Raw genomic sequence first — 20,190 nt, forward strand, 5'->3', positions numbered from 1 at the left:
TTAGAGTGTGAGTTAGAGTGTGAGTTAGAGTGTGAGTTAGAGTGTGAGTTAGAGTGTGAGTTAGAGTGTGAGTTAGAGTGTGAGTTAGAGTGTGAGTTAGAGTGTGTGAGGTAGAGTGTGTGAGGTAGAGTGTGTGAGGTAGAGTGTGTGAGGTAGAGTGTGTGAGGTAGAGTGTGTGAGGTAGAGTGTGTGAGGTAGAGTGTGTGAGGTAGAGTGTGTGAGGTAGAGTGTGTGAGTTAGTGTGTGTGAGTTAGTGTGTGTGAGTTAGTGTGTGTGAGTTAGTGTGTCTGAGTTAGTGTGTCTGAGTTAGTGTGTCTGAGTTAGTGTGTCTGAGTTAGTGTGTGTGAGCGTGTGTGTGTGTGTGTGTGTGTGAGTTAGTGTGTGTGTGTGAGAGCTAGTGTGTGTGTGTGTGTGTGAGTTAGTGTGAGTGAGAGTTAGTGTGTGTGAGTTAGTGTGTGGGTTAGTTTGTGGGTTAGTGTGTGGGTTAGTGTGTGGGTTAGTGTGTGGGTTAGTGTGTGTGTGGGTTAGTGTGTGGGTTAGTGTGTGGGTTAGTGTGTGGGTTAGTGTGTGGGTTAGTGTGTGGGTTAGTGTGTGAGTTAGTGTGTGGGTTAGTGTGGGGGTTAGTTGTGTGAGTTAGTGTGTGAGTTAGTGTGTGAGTTAGTGTGTGAGTTAGTGTGTGAGTTAGTGTGTGAGTTAGTGTGTGAGTTAGTGTGTGAGTTAGTGTGTGAGTTAGTGTGTGAGTTAGTGAGTGTGTGAGTTAGTGTGTGGGTTAGTGTGTGGGTTAGTGTGTGAGTTAGTGTGTGGGTTAGTGTGAGTTAGTGAGTGTGTGAGTTAGTGAGTGTGTGAGTTAGTGAGTGTGTGAGTTAGTGTGTGTGTGCGCAAGCATATTGTGATTCACACTAGCACTTATGGTTTGATCTGTTAAAATGTTTTCCTTAAATTCCTCATTATAATCTCGTTTTCCTCACTCAGAGAGGACGACACCATAACGACCAGCAAGGGCGCGTCACAAAACCATCCAGTCCGAGGTCAAAGAGTGGAGTTGAGGAAGGAAATCTCACACTCCTCTGCTCCCACTCTCCATCCCGAAGTGAATCTCCTCAACGGATGAAGAAGAAGAAGAACAAGCTGGACAGTGCCACGCCTCCTCTCAGCTCATCTTCAGATCTCCTGCTGGAGGATTTACCCGAGCCGTGCTCATCTGATGAGGGATCGGAGAAGAGCTCGACGTCCAGATGTTCAGAGAACAACATGGATGATTCGGTAAGAACTTTGTTTTATAGCATTGTTTGTGTTGTTGCCTGTACCTTTTCTTTAACTTGCTTCTTAATAAGGGATTCAAATTAGGGAGAAAATATTAACATTTTGCCGAATACGATTACTGATAATTCTTTATATTTGAAAGATGATAACCGATATATAGAGTCTAGACCAATTCTGAGCCAACGTCACAGTTACGTCACGGCGTTAGCTGGTGGCAAAACAAAGGGCAGACCAGCACAGATTCAGCTACATAATTAATAAGGAGCTTAAATTATTATTATTATTGTTATTAAATGTCTTCTTGTTGTGTTGTTGGGTGCAAGAATCAACGGAGTACAGGCTCCAATTTGAAATTTTATCGCATAATGTTTTCTAAATGTTTGTGATTATTTGTGAATCATCTATGATTGTATACATTGTTTTGATTGATTGTGACTAGACTTTTTGAAGAACCTGGTAAGAAAGGGTAATCAAATACATAGTTAAAAAATGAATATGCTGTATCTGGAATTTTTATTTCTAGAAAATATTCACATCATTAAAGGTATAGTGGAGGATTTTCCCGAATTTTAGAAAAGAACCGCCCTCTCCACTTTTTGAAAAAACGCACATGCGCAACACTCTACCAGCTCCCGAGAGGGAACGCCTATTAAACGTGTGCACGAGAGAGCGTGCACGAGCCTAGCTCTCCTCGTGCACGCTCTGTTTACAAGTTGCTGTCGGCATGGCTCATACAAGCCTACTTTCCAAAAGAAGATTTGCACTTTTTCCACTATGTCAGACATCGCTAATCATAGCTTACATTAACTTTTACTAGCAGTGATTTTAAATGGATTTCTCCAAATAGCATGCCAAACTTTACCTGTCGAGTAGAAACTTTGCGACTGAGGCATCAGTGGGAAGCCCAACCTGTGCTTTTAGCGCACGCCAGCGTGTGAAATATTCTCCCAAAAACACTCTGGTCTTGTTTCTTTCTTCAGAGGCCTTTCTCTTCTTGTCATACAATTCGTAGACACTTTTTCTCTTGCGACCCTCAGACATTTTGAAAAAACCCGGTGAGAACGGCGAGCTTCAATGAATGGCTGAAACCGTAGCCCACCACACATATACACCTGAAAGTGCGCATGCGCAGAAAGCGAAAACTACCTAGGGACGAGCACGTACGACGGCCTTACGTAAACATATCACCAGAATGATTGACAATTAGGAGGACCAATAGTCTTGATGATCCACCCGGAAAAAGAAAATCCTCCACTATACCTTTAAAATTGCACCGTAATGTCACTCTTTACATTGTCGTCTTCTGTCTGGCCTTGGCGCTGGCTAGGCAGAACTGCGGATCGTAGGCTACCACACAAGTCTTGTACGTGACCATTTAGTACAGTTACAGGCATCTAAAGATTTATATACCCTCAGTTTCTCTTTACGCTCTGTTTCTCTATCAGGTCGGTGCAGAAGTCAGGCCACTCAACCGGAGGTAGCGTTAACGTTAATCCTGTCAGATCGTCCATCCATTGACTGAGCGTGTACGGGTCAGCCAATCTGGGATGTCCGTTAAAATTAACTTTTGCAAATAACAATCGCGGTCCTGGACAGTGAGTGACCTTGCACATTAAGATAAAATCGGATTTTCTCCAGTCATTATTAAAAAACAAGCTAACAAAACTTGCAAACTAACGTTAGTGAAGCGGCCAGAGGGATCGTTCTGCCTCCACCTAAGCTCCGCCCACAAAAAAACGTCACCATGTTTACCAACTGAAAATGGGTCTATTGGCCGATAAATCTAAATTCAACTTTTAATATAATTTTGGAGAATCTGATTACAAAAAAGCCAAGTCCCAAGCACACAACTATAATGTTCTCATGATAATTTTATGTAGCCTATATGCACTTTACTGCATTTTACTTTTTTGAAGTGATTCCAATCATATTTCAAGCAATTCAAAACCATCATGTTGAACAGTGCGCATCTGAAGAGTCTCAGCTGAAGGAAATAATACAGTATTTATTAATGGATTACGAGATATTTCTTATCAGGCCGATAACGATGACATTAAAAATGATCATATATCGTCCGCTACTGATATGGAGGCCGATATATCGTGCATCACTATTCTTAATCTAGTTGTCTAATAAGCCTGGTATGATATATTGGGGAAATTGTTGGCTCTTTGATAAATTGCTTTTGTTCCTAAATGCATCTGCTAAAGGCATAAATGCATTAATGCATATCATTTGTTACTCGATGCAAGGATGTTTTGCATTTTCAGCATTGCTGTCAGTTTTCTCCTTCAGGTCAACTGGAATATGGAAAATTCATATTGAGCAGGGATTGAAAAAGCCAGTATTAGCATACTTGTGTAGATGTTTCTGGCTTTACTTGCGTAGTTCCAGGATAAACATGGGATTTGTATAATGGACCAAGCTTGTCATGTATTCTGCTATTTTGAATATTATATTGGTTCAAAATTTTGATGTTGGTAAGATTTCACAGAAACTGTTATTTTCACCAAGGCTGTTTATTTGATCAAAAATACAGTAAAAACAGTTTGAAATATTATTACAATTTAAAACAGCTGTTTTCTATGTGAATATATGATCAAATTGTATATTTACTCCAAATCATTCTAACATGCTGATTTGATGCACAAGAAACTTTTCTGATTATTATCAGTGTTGAAAACATTTTTGCTGCTTCATATTTTTGTGGAAACCGTGATGCATTGTCTTTTCAGGATTATTTGATGAATAGAAAGTTTAAAGTACATTTTGTAAAGTTAGAAATAGAAATCTTTTGTAACGTTTATAAATGTCTTTACTGTCACTTTTGATCAATTTAATGCATCCTTGTTGAATAAAATATTGATTTTCAAATCTTACTAACCACAAACTTTTAAACAGAAGTGTATTGCATTTCTACACAACTAATTTAATTATAGTGTGCATTTGTATATTAGAGCTACAGATTTTCACACTTCCTGTAAACAGAATAAACTGTTATTGGTGCAGTTTGGATCTTGCTTGCAGAATCTGGAATTAGATCAGTGTAGAAAGGCACATTTCTGCAGAGCTGCTGAGTCTTTATCTTGCTTTAGATGTGATCGATTGTGTCTGTGAATGCAATCAGTTAGAAAAATGTTCCCTATCTACCATTAAAACATTAGCTATCTGTTTTCTGATAGACTGTATTACCTTCAAAACCTTCAAACTTTAATCTTTAAAGTCCCCCTGTGGTGAAAATCCAGCTTTTAATGTTGTTTATATGTGTATGTGGTGTTTTTAATATGCTTTAAGACAAACCATGTGTAAATTCATAAGTCGACACCATTGCTGAGTATTTTCTCCTTAAAGGTACAATATGTAACTTTTTTGCTTTAAAAATAGCAAAAATCACTATATCTATGTTATATATTTTATTTAGTTGTGTACTTACATTTTCCCGACTGTTTCCAACAACTTTCAAACCAGGAGAAATTTGTAATTTAATTCGAGAAACGTCCCGTTTCTTTATTTCCGTTTTGTCGCCGCCAATGGCATCATATCCGCGTTGTCCCTGGTTTCCGCTCGTGCTGCCATAGCAACCAGAGCCATGAACCAGAGCCGTCTGATAGTAACCAAAGCGACTGACGCGGACAACTTTGTAGTTCGCAATGTCTATTTGCACGCTGTTATTGTTTCGTTCAAACATTATGGACCATGGCAAGCAGACTTTGGATAAAAAAAGGAGAACTAAAACGAGAATCAATATCAGCGCGGTGTTTTCGAGATGCCGAGAGCTCCCATAGACAGTAGGCCTATATAAACGAGAGCTCCACATCCGAGACTTCGACCGCTCCTACATGTACTTTATTAAACAGGTGAGCACATTTACATAAAACTAATCAATGTTATATAGTTCAGCAATGATAAAATGTCAGAATATGATCTGTATGTTATTCTAATGTTGATCTAGTTTACTGCTAGTCTCATACAGACAAACTAACACGTATATTTCAACACATTTAAATGCAGTTTAGTGTGCTAGTGTAATGTTAGACCAAGTGAAACAGCGCTGCGTTACCTCACAAGTTTAATTTGTCTAATAAACTGACCTGTGAGTAGTAATTCTGCGTGTAGTTCGGTATAATGAAATGTCCATATTCCTTTTATATCCGCGGGACTCGCGTCGCGTGTGGAGCTGATAGCTGTCTCTTAGCAATCCCGAACTGCTTCATATCACAGTCATGATAAAAGCATCGATGTATTCAGTCAACCATAAACATTATTAGATCGGTCGGCTTGACGTTGACGACAAGATCCATAATTCTTAGCAAATGTTGCGTCATCAAACTACGCCTTTGTTATTGTAAATAGGTTAGCGACCCCTAGTGGCGAAAAATGCCATACTGTACGTTTAAAACTGCAGTGAACCAAAGACAGTCTCAAAAACACGCTTTGAAATCGCTGGTGTTTCTGACGTCACAAACTACCTTATAACCAATCAGATCAAAGTGTGATCGTCAACCAGTGGATCTCTGAGCTGAGTGAGTGAGTGGAGGCGGGGCTCATTTGCATATTCATAGAACCGCACATACTAAATGAGGCAAGGGTGTCGAGTTACATTCAAGATATTTTAAGACATGAAGAAATTTTGTTTCAAGGAAAACATTTTTAGATATGTAATTTTGATAATTAAAGATGAATTTTAAGGGATGACATTATTTACTAAAACTTTAAGGCAACTTTTGACATCGTTTTTTGTCTAGTTTTATTGTGCAATACAAACCATAAGGAGAGACTGAACAAATGACAGACACAGAGACCCCCTCCTGCGCTGATACTGTGCTATGAATAATTCACAAGTACAGAACAAGCTCAGAAAATAGCCGTCTACTGCCACGGTGAAGCAGCAGACTGAACCTGTGTCACAATGTTGTGATTGTTCCGACGTTTTTAGTGCCCTGAACAGTTAGTGGCTTAAAGTTGAACTTCTGGACATTGGCGTTGTTTATGTAGGCTTCTGAACAGTTTTGCAAGGGCTCTTATGATGTTTAAGCTCTGGATTATGGGGTTTTAGTTCTATTTTTCCCAGATTTAATTCTGTTTAAAAGAGGGTTTTACTCAGTTTGGCTTTATTACCTCACTCACAGACTACGTAACAATGATTTAGCTCAATGCATTTGTTGTCTGCTGGTATAATGATGGTTATGTGCACATTTCAGGTCGAGAGTCTTGATAATGCCATTGGATTGCACCCGTACAATCACACGAATCAGATATTTATTGGCCAGTGAGTTGGGGGAAAAAAAACAGGTCTAATAAACAAAAGTATAACTATTATATGTAAACATATACAGTTTGAGGGTAAAAAGCTGTCATTTAGTTGCTGTTATTTTAGTTTCATTTATAGTATTTATTCATTTTTATTTTAATTTTAGTAAATTTGTTATGTGTTTTTGTCATTTTTATTGTTTTTTATATTTAGCTTTAATGACATGTACAGCACAGCATTATTTTAAAGCCTGATCTATTTAAGAAAGATATTAACCCCTTAACTGCTCTTGGCATGCTTTTATATTGCTTTTTTTCCTATCACATATTTTAATAATCATCATAAATTAGGTATCATTTTGAAATTGTAAAATCTCAATTTATTCTGTGAAAACAGTTTTGAAATTGGACTTTGCCTTACCATTGAAACTGTATTTTAAATCCTTTTTAGCAGGCTCCTCCCCCTAGTGGGCGGTGTCATGTTTCATATTACCAACATTTATTTGAATTATTTTGATACATTTTTTCTAATTTTAATAAAACGCATATTATTGGAAAGGTCTGAGACTCAAGGTTCCATATTTGGTGACTGTCTTGTGATAGAAATTATGTTGTGACAAATATTAATTTGTTACAGCAGGACAACTCATCGAAATGCAATGTAATATGGGTTTCACCTGGTGGCTATTTTTGGTATTACGCCTACACAAAATCTCATGGGAACTTCAATTTTTGTGATATCAACTTCAAATTTGGAACACAACTTGGTTAGACATATGATTTTGATATATATATATATATATAGTAAATTGATTTAGTAAAATAAATATTTTGAATAATAATGTTTAGTACAGTACAGTACATTTGGACTTCTATAAGTTTTTTAACTCTCATTTCTTGAAGTGCTTTAACTTCACCAATAATCTGCAGAGTGTCTTCTTTAAAAAGAGTCCAATCTTGGTCTATATTCCAAAGCATTCATGAATTACAACCATTTAAGTTTGGATAGTGCATGTTCATGTCTATGCTCAAAAAGGGTGACGGTTAAGGGGTTAAATTGCATTGAGAATACTATGGTATTATAGGTATTCAGTGCAGCTGTTGGGATATAAGAAGCCCACTGGCATGTGGTGTGTGTGTTTATTTTGAGGAATATACATTGCCATTCAAGTGTCCCTGTTTAACCTCTGGTCGTTCACCTCAGATTTGAAAATGACTCAAGAAATGGACGTTTAAAGCTGTGAAAAGTGGGGGCGTAGAGGGTGGGAAGCAACCAATAAAACACAGGCCTACAACTAAGCCTGTTACGATAACTACTTTTTGTTAGGCGATATACTGCCCCAGAAATTATTCAGATAAGCAATATTATTGTAATTTTAAGACCATTTCATACCACTGAATAAATAATCATAAGCAATTGCACATAAGGCACTTATATGGAGATTTTCCATCTACAGATTTTTCCCTGACTCTATTGCTGAAAAAGATTGCAGATGTCCATATGAACAAAGGCAGAGATCTATTTTTATAGAGGCATGGTTTTCAAATTTGAACTTCTTTTAACTTGAGTGCCAAAAGTGAAGTGAAACGCTGCTTTATTCACATATGTTTTATACGATATCCCAATTTCTCACACAAGTTAAATTCACAGCTTTAGACGGAAGATTAGCTACTGATGTATTTTATGTCATAGAATAAAATTTGAAAATATATTAAAGGGACGGTTCGGAGTAAAATCAACCCATGGTCCTTTGCACCATGACCTCGAGCCAAACACCCCCCAGAAGCCTTTTTCCCCTTGGTCGAACATTATTAAAGTTAGAGCTTATTTAGAGACATCAGCCGGATGGGTTAGTGCAGGCGCTAATGGATCCAAGGCTGTATCTGGTAAATTACCGCACTAATAATGCCCAGAATGGCACCAAACTTCTACAGTAGTACAAATAGGTTCTGTACTCATAAAACGAGGCGTTGGAAAGTTTGTAAGTACATCAGGAGTTTATTTAAATAACAAAAGTCCGTAAAAGTCCTGGCAGAAAGCCAGTATATCCAACTTTTTTTATTATTTTTTTCCCTGAAGCATTGACAACTTAGTGTTAACTAATAATTGTTATAAACTGGAACTACCAACAAAATATTAGTGCATTCCTGGAACTGGGTGTCGTTACACTACATCCTTATGCATCGCTTTCTGCCAGGACTTTTACAGGCTTTTCCCAAATCATGGAAGTGACCTTGACGTCCAGGTTAGCGGTAGCACGAGCCAAAAAACACATGACTTCAGGACGATGGAAGCAGAAGTGCTAAACTCATTTCCGGCCTACAAAAACACATTATCCCTGCAGCACTCAATTCAATTTCAGATGTTGTTTTCCTCTTCCTTTGTTTTTCCCAGATCTCTTTGACATAATGACATGTAGTATTTTTTAATTAGTAGATTAATGTAAATTTTAGCAATTCACCGATATGACAATTCTGTCTGATATTGATAACTGATCATTTGTCATATTCGAAAATAATATATAATTAATATATTGGCTGATATCCAAATTTTTATGTAATTTTTCAGAGCCTGATTGCAAAAACAAAAGTCTCACCATTAAAAGCCACATCCCAAAATGTCAACATAAATCGCACATACATATACAGTATAGTAGCCTAATTTGAACCTAGTTTTGAAGTTTTAAAAGTAATTTTGCACTCCTATGGCCAACTTTATCAAAAAATAAAAATCTAGTGCCTTACAAATAATAAAATTCAAAACATTCCTTTACAGTCGTGTTCTCGTTATAATTTCATGTAGCCTTGCGCTGCACGTTGCACTGAACTGTATTTTACTTTTTTTAAATTATTTAAATCATATTTCAAGCAATTCAAAACCATCATGTTGAACAGTGCGCTGAAGGAAATAATCCATTATTTATTGGCTTTAACATATCAGCCAAACTTTCTTATTGGGCCTATAAATATAACATTAAAAATGAACATATATCGGCCGATACCGACATGGTGGCATCCCTAGTAAATGTGTGTATATCTATGGCTGAATATTTATTATATATCAGAGTTAGTGATTTGATGAAATGTTCATTTTGTCATCATTTTATCACCCTCATGTTGTTCCAAACCAAACCTCTATGACTCTCTTCTGTGGAACACAAAATAAGATATATTAAAGAATGCATTCGTGTTTTTGCCCTTATAACAAAAGTCAACAGGGTCCAGTGTGGTTTGCACCCCATTTAGTATCAACATGTCTTATTTTTGTGCGCCACAAAAGAAAGTTATACAGATGTGGAGCACAAAAACACACCCAACAAAATATTGTTTTCGACAGAATCGCAGAAAATATTGAGATATAATTTTTTGTTGTTGCAGACTCCTAATTCCAACCATTTGGTTGGTCGCTGACATTGTTGTTTTGTGTGTTGCTTATGTTTTATTTTGAGCTAATAGAGTCGCTGGGGTCTGTTTTTGGCATAACTGGGTCACTCCCCCCACTTTCCTCCCAAAAACTGGTGCGAGGTTACACCGAGCAGCTCTGAATTATTGATATTAGCTTGAGATCAACCCAAACAACAGTGTGACAGCGCCAGATGCACGTTCTCTACATGACAAAGACCCAATAGATCATTCAAGCTTAAAAAGCCACGGTGTGTCTAGAAGATCTGCTTCTGAACTTCGCGGGCGGCTCTTTTATGGTTTTGTCTGGTGTAGTTTTGGTTTCATGAATCTGCTAGAGTGTGTTTAATGGAGCCGGTGGAGGCACTGTGTGAAACCACTGTATGTTGTTTTGTGAAAATGATCAAAAATGCTGGCGAGGAAAGAGTTAAAGTCCCCCTGTGGTGATCCAGCTTTTAATGTTGTTTATATGTCTATGTGGTGTTTTTAAAGCGTAACTCTCGCCAAAATGCAACCTAGGCTCTTTTTGTTAATCTACCCGAGGCAAACTTTTGTTTAAAAGCATAATTAGGATGGAAACGCCACTTTTAAGTTTGACCGTATTTTCGTTTTTGGTTAAATTGCCTTTAGGTTAGAGTGCTTGTGGTACGACTATGATAGCATCAAAATCGCTATTTTTAAAACACTAAGAAGGCTCGACACAACATGAAACTGTGCTGGAAGTCTCACCAGGTGCTCTACACATGAACTCCAGCATTGAGAACATTGTTTGTGTTCACAGAGTTTACTAAAAATAAAGATTTTGAGCAACTCACTGTCTCTGTGTCCGCCGCCATTTTGTCAGTCAAAAATAGTCGATCTCCGAATGCTTATTAACTGACTCTGAATTTTAGTATTGCTTCATATGAGGATCTTTTTTCAAATACAAGGTCAATATTGATTTTCATTAACGACAAAACAACAAATTATCCGTGGAACTAAGCTTTATGAGCTTTCCATCTTTACTCTCCTCCCTGTTACGGAGATCGACTATTTTTGACTGACAGTTCATGTGTAGAGCCCCTGGTGACACTTCCAGCACAGTTTCATGTTGTCTCGAGCCTGTTTTAAAAATAGCGATTTTTGATGCTATCATAGTCGTGCCCCAAACACTCCCATTCAAAAGGCAATTTAACCTAAAACAAAAATACGGTCAAACTTAAAAATGGCGTTTCCATTCTAATTATGCTTTTAAACTTAAGTTTGCCTCAAGTAGATTAACAAAAAGACCCTAGGTTGCATTTTGGCGAGAGTTACGCTTTAATATGCTTTAAGACAAACCATGTGTAAATTCATAAGTCGACTCCATTGCTGAGTATTTTCTCCTTAAAACTGCAGTGAACCAAAGACAGTCTCAAAAACACGCTTTGAAATCGCTGGTGTTTCTGACGTCACAAACTACCTTGTAACCAATTAGATCAACGTGTGATCGTCAACCAGTGGATCTCTGAGCTGAGCGAGTGAGTGGAGGCGGGGCTCATTTGCATATTCATAGAACCGCGAATACTAAATGAGGCAAGGGTGACGAGTTACATGCATGAATAATTTTTAAGGACTTTTTTTTAAATGTCATTTTGGTGATCAAAGAAGAGTTTTAAGGGATACACTTATTGACTACAGTATTTGAGGCATATTTGTAACTTTTTTGCTAACTCATTTGTGTTTTTGTGCACAAGTCTGTGTTTTCTCCATATAAGTAGGTTAACCGTGTCGGATGAGTGTGTTTGAGGCCAGAGAGCAGCTCAGATCTGAAGACTCATTTCATGTGGATGCAACATGTTACGCTGTGTGCTGTGGCCTTTCATTGATCTTAATTACATTTATGGTCTGGCACAGTGAGTAAAATAAACACCACTGATCTGTTTAGTGAAGGGTGTGTGTTGGTGTTTGTTGAGTGAATTAAATGTGTGTAATCCAATTAGATCATGATTGAGATTACAGTCATTGAAAAACTCAAGACTGTCTCTCCTTTTGTATAATATAGTTACATTGTGTGCTATATAATATCGCTTAATGTGAGTATACTGTGTGTATGCAGATATATTTTATATCCAACTTTATTTATTTTCATGTGGTACATGAGTCAGCTGGTTTTAGATTATTTGGCAAAGAGTCACTGCTGATTTAATTTAGATAATAAGCCTGATGATGAAATCTCATTTACAGTCAAACCAAAATTTATTCAGACACCTTCAACATTTCTCACATTATCACAGTTTATTCACTAAAATGGTAATAAAATATGACAAGAACTCAGTTGATATTTGACTGGTTTTGTCCGTCCTTCTGTTAGACTGTCTCACAGATGAATTATGTTGAATATCTGTCAGCTGTTAAATTTAACTACACAATTAGATAATACCAGTTTAGCTCAACCAATCACCAAGCAATGCTTAATTTTGTTCAGTCTGTGTGTAAATTAAAGACAAAACACTGAAGAAAACATGATCAGGTCAAAGTGTCTGAATCATTTTGGTCCCAAATTTGTATAAAATTTTACTGGTAGTCACTGTATGAAGAATTTTTGGGTATAATATGTCACAGTTTACTTATTTTGCTCTCCTCACTTACATAAATGAACTACATCAAAATATGAACAATATCAAAAATTACATCTGGTGTCTGAATAATTTTTAGTTTGACTGTATATATGAGAAAGGAAAGGGAACTCTCAGTCTTGGTTTGCGACTGAAGTTTGACTGCGTTCCGATTGGGAAAATCATTTCTCAAAAACGTATAAGAAACGAGGAGCTTGTTAACTTGTCCCACTAGTGAACTCCCTCAATATTTCTTCATTGCGTGAACCACCCGAGCAGTGAAATCCGTCTGCATATAAACCCGTAATAATTGATGAGGCAGCCATGAGCATCGCTGCCACCCCATGAAATTGTGTCTCTTTGTGTGAAGACCTGACGTTTAATGAGATGTTAATGGAGCGTGTTTTACGTCCGACACACACACACACACATGCGGGGGGGTTTCATCGGCTCTGAGTTCAGTTCTTCTCCCTGCGAGGGTCACACTGTATCTCTGTGTGTGTTTGCTCAGTGGAGAGGCAATTAGCGGAGGCTTCTTCCTCGTGAGAGCGAGTCTGTTGAACTCCACGGAGGCGGATAGCATTGCAGGATGATTAGATGTAAAGCCGCTAGGGTTCTCAGTGCGGTTTATCTGCTTCTGGATGTATTTGTCTGTCTGTCATAAAATTGAATTCACATTTTACTTGCAGTTGTATAACAAATCTGTTGGTGCATGTTATTTTAGTATTATTTATTTACTATTATATATATTTTTTATTACACACTCTATCACACACACACACACACACACACACATTCCCTTTCTCTCTCACTCACACGCTCACACTCTCTCTTTCTCTCTCTCTCACTCACTCACTCACTCACTCACACACACACACACACACACACACTCACTCACTCACTCACTCACTCACTCACTCACTCACTCACACACAGACACACACACTCACACAGACACTCACTCACTCACTCACAGACACACACACACACACACACACACACACACACACACACACACACACACACACACACACACACACACAGACACACACAGACACACACACACACACACACACACACACACACACACAGACACTCACTCACTCACTCACTCACTCACTCTCACACACGCACACAGACACAGACAGACACTCACACACACTCACTCACTCACTCACTCTCACACACAGACACAGACAGACACAGACACTCACACTCACTCACTCACTCACTCACTCACTCACAGACACACACACACACACACACACACACACACACACAGACACTCACTCACTCACTCACTCTCACACACGCACACAGACACAGACAGACACTCACACACTCACTCACTCACTCACTCACTCACTCACTCTCACACACAGACACAGACACTCACACTCACTCACTCACTCACTCACAGACACACACACACACACACACACACACACACACACACACACACACACACACACACACACACACACACACACACACACACAGACACACACAGACACAGACACACACACAGACACTCACTCACTCTCACACACGCACACAGACACAGACAGACACTCACACACACACACTCACTCACTTACTCTCACACACAGACACAGACACTCACTCACTCACTCACTCACTCACTCACAACCTCACTCACTCACTCACACACTCACACACACACAAAAATACTCAAATAAATGAACAGATACAACTTTTGATTTTAATGACGTATTAGTAAATGTTGAAACTAACATTAATATAACTAAAGTATTTTTTTAATTGGTTCATGTTAACAAATGATGTTTGTTCAAGACATTAGAGGTTGCGTCACCCACAACAACAGCTTAAAGCAACGACTAAATAGCTGTTTGATCATTGATTAACATTAACTAATACTGACATCAGTCAAAAAGGAAAGTCTTTTTTGAAGCAGAACATAATAATGAAAGATTTTGAACTCTTGCCCTTGATAAATAATAGTTTGCTATTAGACCAGGAACATGCATTAACCCCATTAACTGTAGAGGGTCAACATTAACCCTATACACTCTAAAAAATGCTGGGTTGTTTCAACACAATTTTGGGTAAAATATATATGTAATAATAATGTAATCAAAAAATTTAACCCAACGGCTGGATTTGTCCATATTTGACCCAAATTTGGGTTGAAACAACCCAGCATTTTTTGTGTACAGTAAATAGGGTTAATATTGATTTCATGTTGACTTCAGTGACCGAATCCCTAGTAATAATGCACAGCGGTTGTGTTTGTGTATTTCCATGCTCTCCTGTTTTATTCCACATTCCAGACGTCGTACGTCATCGCTACCATTGTTTCTTAATGCTAATATTGGAGAAGGTGCGTGTGGCCTTGTGTGAGAGTGAGTGTGTGTGTGTGTGTGACTCCTTTGGTCCTTTCCGTCGAGCAGCGCTGCCTCTTTGACGATCAATAGAGCGACATCATTCCAGCGTCATCTCCATGGAAACCATCCTGTTCCGCGTCTGTGATTGGCTCTCTCCCAGAACCAGCTTGAACGTGATTGGAGGAACCCCCCCCCTCTCTCCATCTCTCTCTCTCTCTCACTCAGCCACACGCTCTCCTCCTCTTCATCTTAATGTTGTTATCTCACCAAACACACATTTAGGCTGAGCACGGAGATCCAGCGTGAGCGCTGAGGCATCACTGAAAACAAGGATCTTTCCTTCATGAACTGGCACTTTCATGCGGAGGAGATGATAAGGATGAGAGGACGGCGCAATGAGCCGAGTGCAAATCCAGTCCGTGGAGAGAGAGGGAATGAAGAGACCTGTTAGAAAATAAGACATCTCGGTCTTTCTACACGGTTTTCCCCTGTTTTCCCTCTCTCTTTGACAGCAGTAGGACGCTGAGCAATATATGGATGACGGCAACACACTGAGAGCTTAGTGACTAAATATCACCAGAGCTTCATCTTTATACGTCTCTCGATCTACTGGAGGGACATGCATTGACGTTTATAAGTTATTTTGAGAGCGATGCACTTGATTTGAGGTACGTAAGCTTTGCAGTGTCTCTTTAAGAATCATATTGCGACTTTGCGTTGATGAATTGTTGTTGAGATCATCCTATCAAAACGTCTACATCTCTTGACTCTTGACGAAGTGTCAGTATTAGATGTACAGCGCTTGAGAAAAGTGGGATTTTTTTCCTCCATGTCCTTGCGAATATACCCTTCTGGAGGCTTCCTTGAAACCTGTGGGAAATGGAGTAATGCATGACTTGTGCACTAGGCCAGACCCGTCCGAACCTCCTCAACACGGTTCACCCATGCCGGAGATGAGCCGCGGTGAACCCGAATCTCCAGCTGGGCCTGGGCATCCCGACAGAGAGAAGCCAGAGCTGGGATCAGATGCGCTGAGCGGGATGAATCTGGGATCCTCCACGTCTAATGGAAACGGCAGTGTTATGGTGCCACCCACTGTTTTGGGAAAACGGCATCATTCCCTGTACGAGGGGCTGAACGGATGTGAGGCGGGAGGCTTTGGAAAGGTGCGTTTCTTTAATACGGTGTCCGTGTGCAAATATTCCTGCATCTTTGCGGCCCAGTCATAGTCTTTTTCTCATACAACCAGATATTAGATCGTTTTTTTTGTTTTTTTGCCATTTTTAACCCTGGATTAAAATAAGATTGTATCTTGTTTCATATTTCACACTGTTTATACTTCTCTTGAGTAGTCAGGTTTGAGAAATCCTGAGTTTCATTTCTTATTTGCATATTTATGAGGTTAATCATAAGTAAATGTACAGGTATAATGTGCATTGATCATGCATTCTTATTTAACTACTCTGCAAATGTGGAAATCATATAGTGTGTTTGTTTTAGTAACATTTTTAGCTGTTTTCTCAGATGCTGAAACTGTTTCTGTACAAATCTCATTAATATTTAATGAGGCATGCATTAAGGAAGTTTATGATTGGTTGAGTTTTCTGAAACTTGCTGTACTGCATTGTTTCACTGTTTTTTGTTTTTGTTTCAAGGGCTAAAACAGTTGCGAGATGTAAAACGTAGGTTGACCCAGGGTTAAATGTTCCATTATTCAGGGTTAACCCAGGGTTAAGCCTAGTGTGAAAATCCCTATAGTATTTCACCCTGTTGTTCTTGTATGTATTTGCTGTTGTGTGTCAGAGTTCAAGGTCTAATCGAATCAGGACACCATTCAGAAATCAATCATGTCAATCACGAACACACGCAGAATAGAAAGTGCTTACTAAACTGACTCGTGGTGTTTTTACCTTTATATCAGCAGATTTTCTAGCCTTATTAGATGTATACATTCTTACATTTAATCAAATTAAATCTGAATAATCAGACTGATTATTAATTTCATTACCAATGAAATGAGTTCAGTATCAACAAAATAAAGTTTTGCACAGCAGTAGTGGCACAAAAGCTGCATCTAAAGCAGTGTTTAGGTGTATTTACATTGCAAAAAGCATAAATAATGGAATATGTCATGTTTAATTCAAGAATTTCTGAGTAAAAAAATGATCTTCACCTATTTTTTAATGGAGTTGCCAAGTAACTGTGGTTTTGACTGAGTCATTGAATCATTCATTCAACCGATTCGTTTAAACAGCTGATTCATACAGAAATGGAGCAAGTGTCTTTATGAATGGATCGTTGTTCAAAAACAATTACAACTGTGTGTCTCCGGCGCAAAATGGTTCTGTTGTGGCTTTTTAAAAACTATTTTCATTAGTGAAATTAAGCAAAAACACACAATTTTGACAATACTGTATCTAAAATATAACTCACAATATTAACCTTGTTTATTGAACTGTTTTATAAAATCAAAATCACATTTACAGTCATGCTGATATTTTGGAAAAACATGTTTGCTTGGTGTGATATTGCTTTACTATATCATAAATAAATATTAGAAAAAAATCTCATAGAAGTCATTTTTAACCTCATTTATTGAATTTTAGGTCGTTCTTATTGGCTTATAATTACTAGGCTATATCATGCAGTGAAAGCATGCACTATAAAAGCAAGCGACACTATAATGTCAGCTTCCACATTGTTAAAACAACAGTTACGATACATATCACACACTCTTATATCTTGCCTGTAATGTGTTTGTCAGCAGCTGAATTCAGATGCAGTGTGTGACCGTCCTCAACCCATATTCCCTGCTTCAGACTCAATGTGGGACAGTGCAGGATTCACTTAATGCGGCCTCATTGAGAATCAATAGCAGCGCTGCAGGTGGTCTTGTTCCTGTTACTGACCTCAGTGGTCAGTGTGAAGGTGTGAAGGCGTGGCTTTGGTGACGAGCCTAACCTCGCATGACCTTGACCTGAACATGTGCTCTTTTCTCATGTGCACACAGTGTTAGGGAGGAAAACTAGTGTTGCTTAACTGTGCTTTTCAGTAGCTGTTGTCAGAATATTCTACGCTTTTCTACGACTGAGACACAAGTTGCAGCGTAGCCTGACAAAACATGAAATTACGGTCTTTTGTACAAAAGACACAAAAGACCGTAATTTCATGTTTTGTCAGGCTACGCTGCAACTTGTGTCTCAGTCGTAGAAAAGCGTAGAATTATATAATAATTTAAAATTATATATATATATATATATATATATATATATATATATATATATATATATATATATATATATATATATATATACATATATATATATATATATATATATATATATATATATGTATATGTATATGTGATTTATTTTTTAAGAAGATTATTAGCGTCATTAATATGGTAAAATGAGTTGCAATAACTTAAATATATTGTTTTTTTGTATTTTATTTTAGTATATACATTTTTTATAATAAAACATTTTAAAAATAAGTATTATTGCCCTATATATATATATATATATATATATATATATATATATATATATATATATATATATATATATATATATATTAGTACAATTACTTTGTATTACATTATTAATTATTATTATTAATGTATATTTTATATATATATTATTATTTTTATTTTTTTCTTTGTATATAAATATATTGTAAATATAATAATTAAAAAATATATTATTGCCATATTTACAGGTGAAACTCGAAAAATTTGAATATCGTGCAAAAGTTCATTTATTTCAGTAATTCAACTTAAAAGGTGAAACTAATATATTATATAGACTCATTACATGCAAAGTGAGATATTTCAAGCCTTTATTTGTTATAATTTTGATGATTATGGCTCACAGCTTATGAAAACGCCAAAGTCAAAATCTTAGAAATTTAGAAAATTTTCATAAGCTGTGAGCCATAATCATAAAAATTATAACAAATAAAGGCTTGAAATATCTCACTTTGCATGTAATGAGTCTATATAATATATTAGTTTCACCTTTTAAGTTGAATTACTGAAATAAGTGAACTTTTGCACGATATTCAAATTTTTTGAGTTTCATATAAATAATATACTATATTATATTCACAATATATTTATTTTTTACCATTAATTTGTAGCCTCTGTCTACTTTTTCTTAGTAGCTTGTCAGTTCTTTAACTATAAAGCAAACTTTGGAGGCTAAAGTTTTAAAGGGTGGCATGCACATCATGCACATGTTGTGAACATGCATGCAGTCTTCACATTGGCGTCTTCTGTGTTTGCATCACAGTTGGTCAAGTGTGCTTTGCCTCAGTTTGGGTTTAGAATAATGTCTCTCAGCTGTACGTGTGGATGCATGAGATTTCTACTCAACTGTCTGACTGTTATACTGTGATATTTCAGCAAATAAAAGCATGCATTTGGACCAGTTTTTAACACTTTTAAAGACTTTGAATATATTGCACAGTTGCATGAGCTACTTTTGAGATACTTTGCATTGCATTTTTAGCTCTTGACGGACCCTGCTCGTGATCTGCTTTGTCGTGCATTTGGTTTAACATCTCCTTTTGTTTCGCACTGAGGATCAGACAGACTTGAATGGCACGGGGGTGCCTTTTTTGTGATCAATTGTGAGAACATTCATCAAAAATTCTCCATGTTGGTTCTGATGGCATGAGGATGAGTACATGAACTGTTCCTTTAAAGGGCTGCGAATTCTAAAGGCTGGAGCTCCAGGGCCAGAAATAGAAATGAGGGTTGAGAGTAAGATTGGGACACCGAGAGGGAGGAGGGCGAGCTCTATTAGAAGGGCTCCCGTGGGATGCTGGGAGGAGAAATGGATGGATGGATGAATAGAAAGATGGATTTTGGCTCATGCATGATTGAATCCGTGGTGGTGCCCTTATATCGCCCGTCCCGCTTCTCCTGACCGATCCGTGACACTCTCCAGCCCAGCGGGGGGCAGACACGGTTCAGACACGGGCTGATAATTAAAAGGCCTCTCGGAGGACGTCCAAATTATCATCCTGTCTCAGTCCATTTGGATGTACACTGGTTATCCTTTGTTGTCCTCGTGCGAACCCACTAATCTGGGGGTGTTTTCTCCGTACAAGATTTCTTCAAGTGTTACTGTTTTCCGCTCCGAGACAGACCACAGTGTGGTGAAATTGTATTTTATACACATTTGCAGTGAGTTTGCAATGATAATTGTCTTCATTTACTCACTTTGACTTTCTCCTTTCATGGAAAACAAGAGATGTTTAGCAGTTTTCTGTTTCGTGTCGCTCTGTTGCAATGTGATTTCAAGCCCCAAATAAGTCTTCTGAAGCCACAT

The 20,190-nt window shown here is 37.8% G+C and overlaps 1 protein-coding gene across 1 annotated transcript in view; it reads left to right on the forward strand.

Moving 5' to 3' along the window:
* tspoap1 (TSPO associated protein 1) overlaps positions 1 to 20,190 on the forward strand; it is a 139,264-nt gene that overhangs the window by 7,170 nt on the left and 111,904 nt on the right. Inside the window, exon 4 of the mRNA XM_084115121.1 lies at positions 973 to 1,263. Coding sequence (XP_083971247.1) covers positions 973 to 1,263 — 291 coding nt within the window. The remainder of the gene's footprint in view (positions 1 to 972; positions 1,264 to 20,190) is intronic.

The sequence above is a fragment of the Abramis brama genome (assembly GCF_963993115.1).
Source record: "Abramis brama genome assembly, chromosome: 5".
Lineage (NCBI taxonomy): Eukaryota > Metazoa > Chordata > Actinopteri > Cypriniformes > Leuciscidae > Abramis > Abramis brama.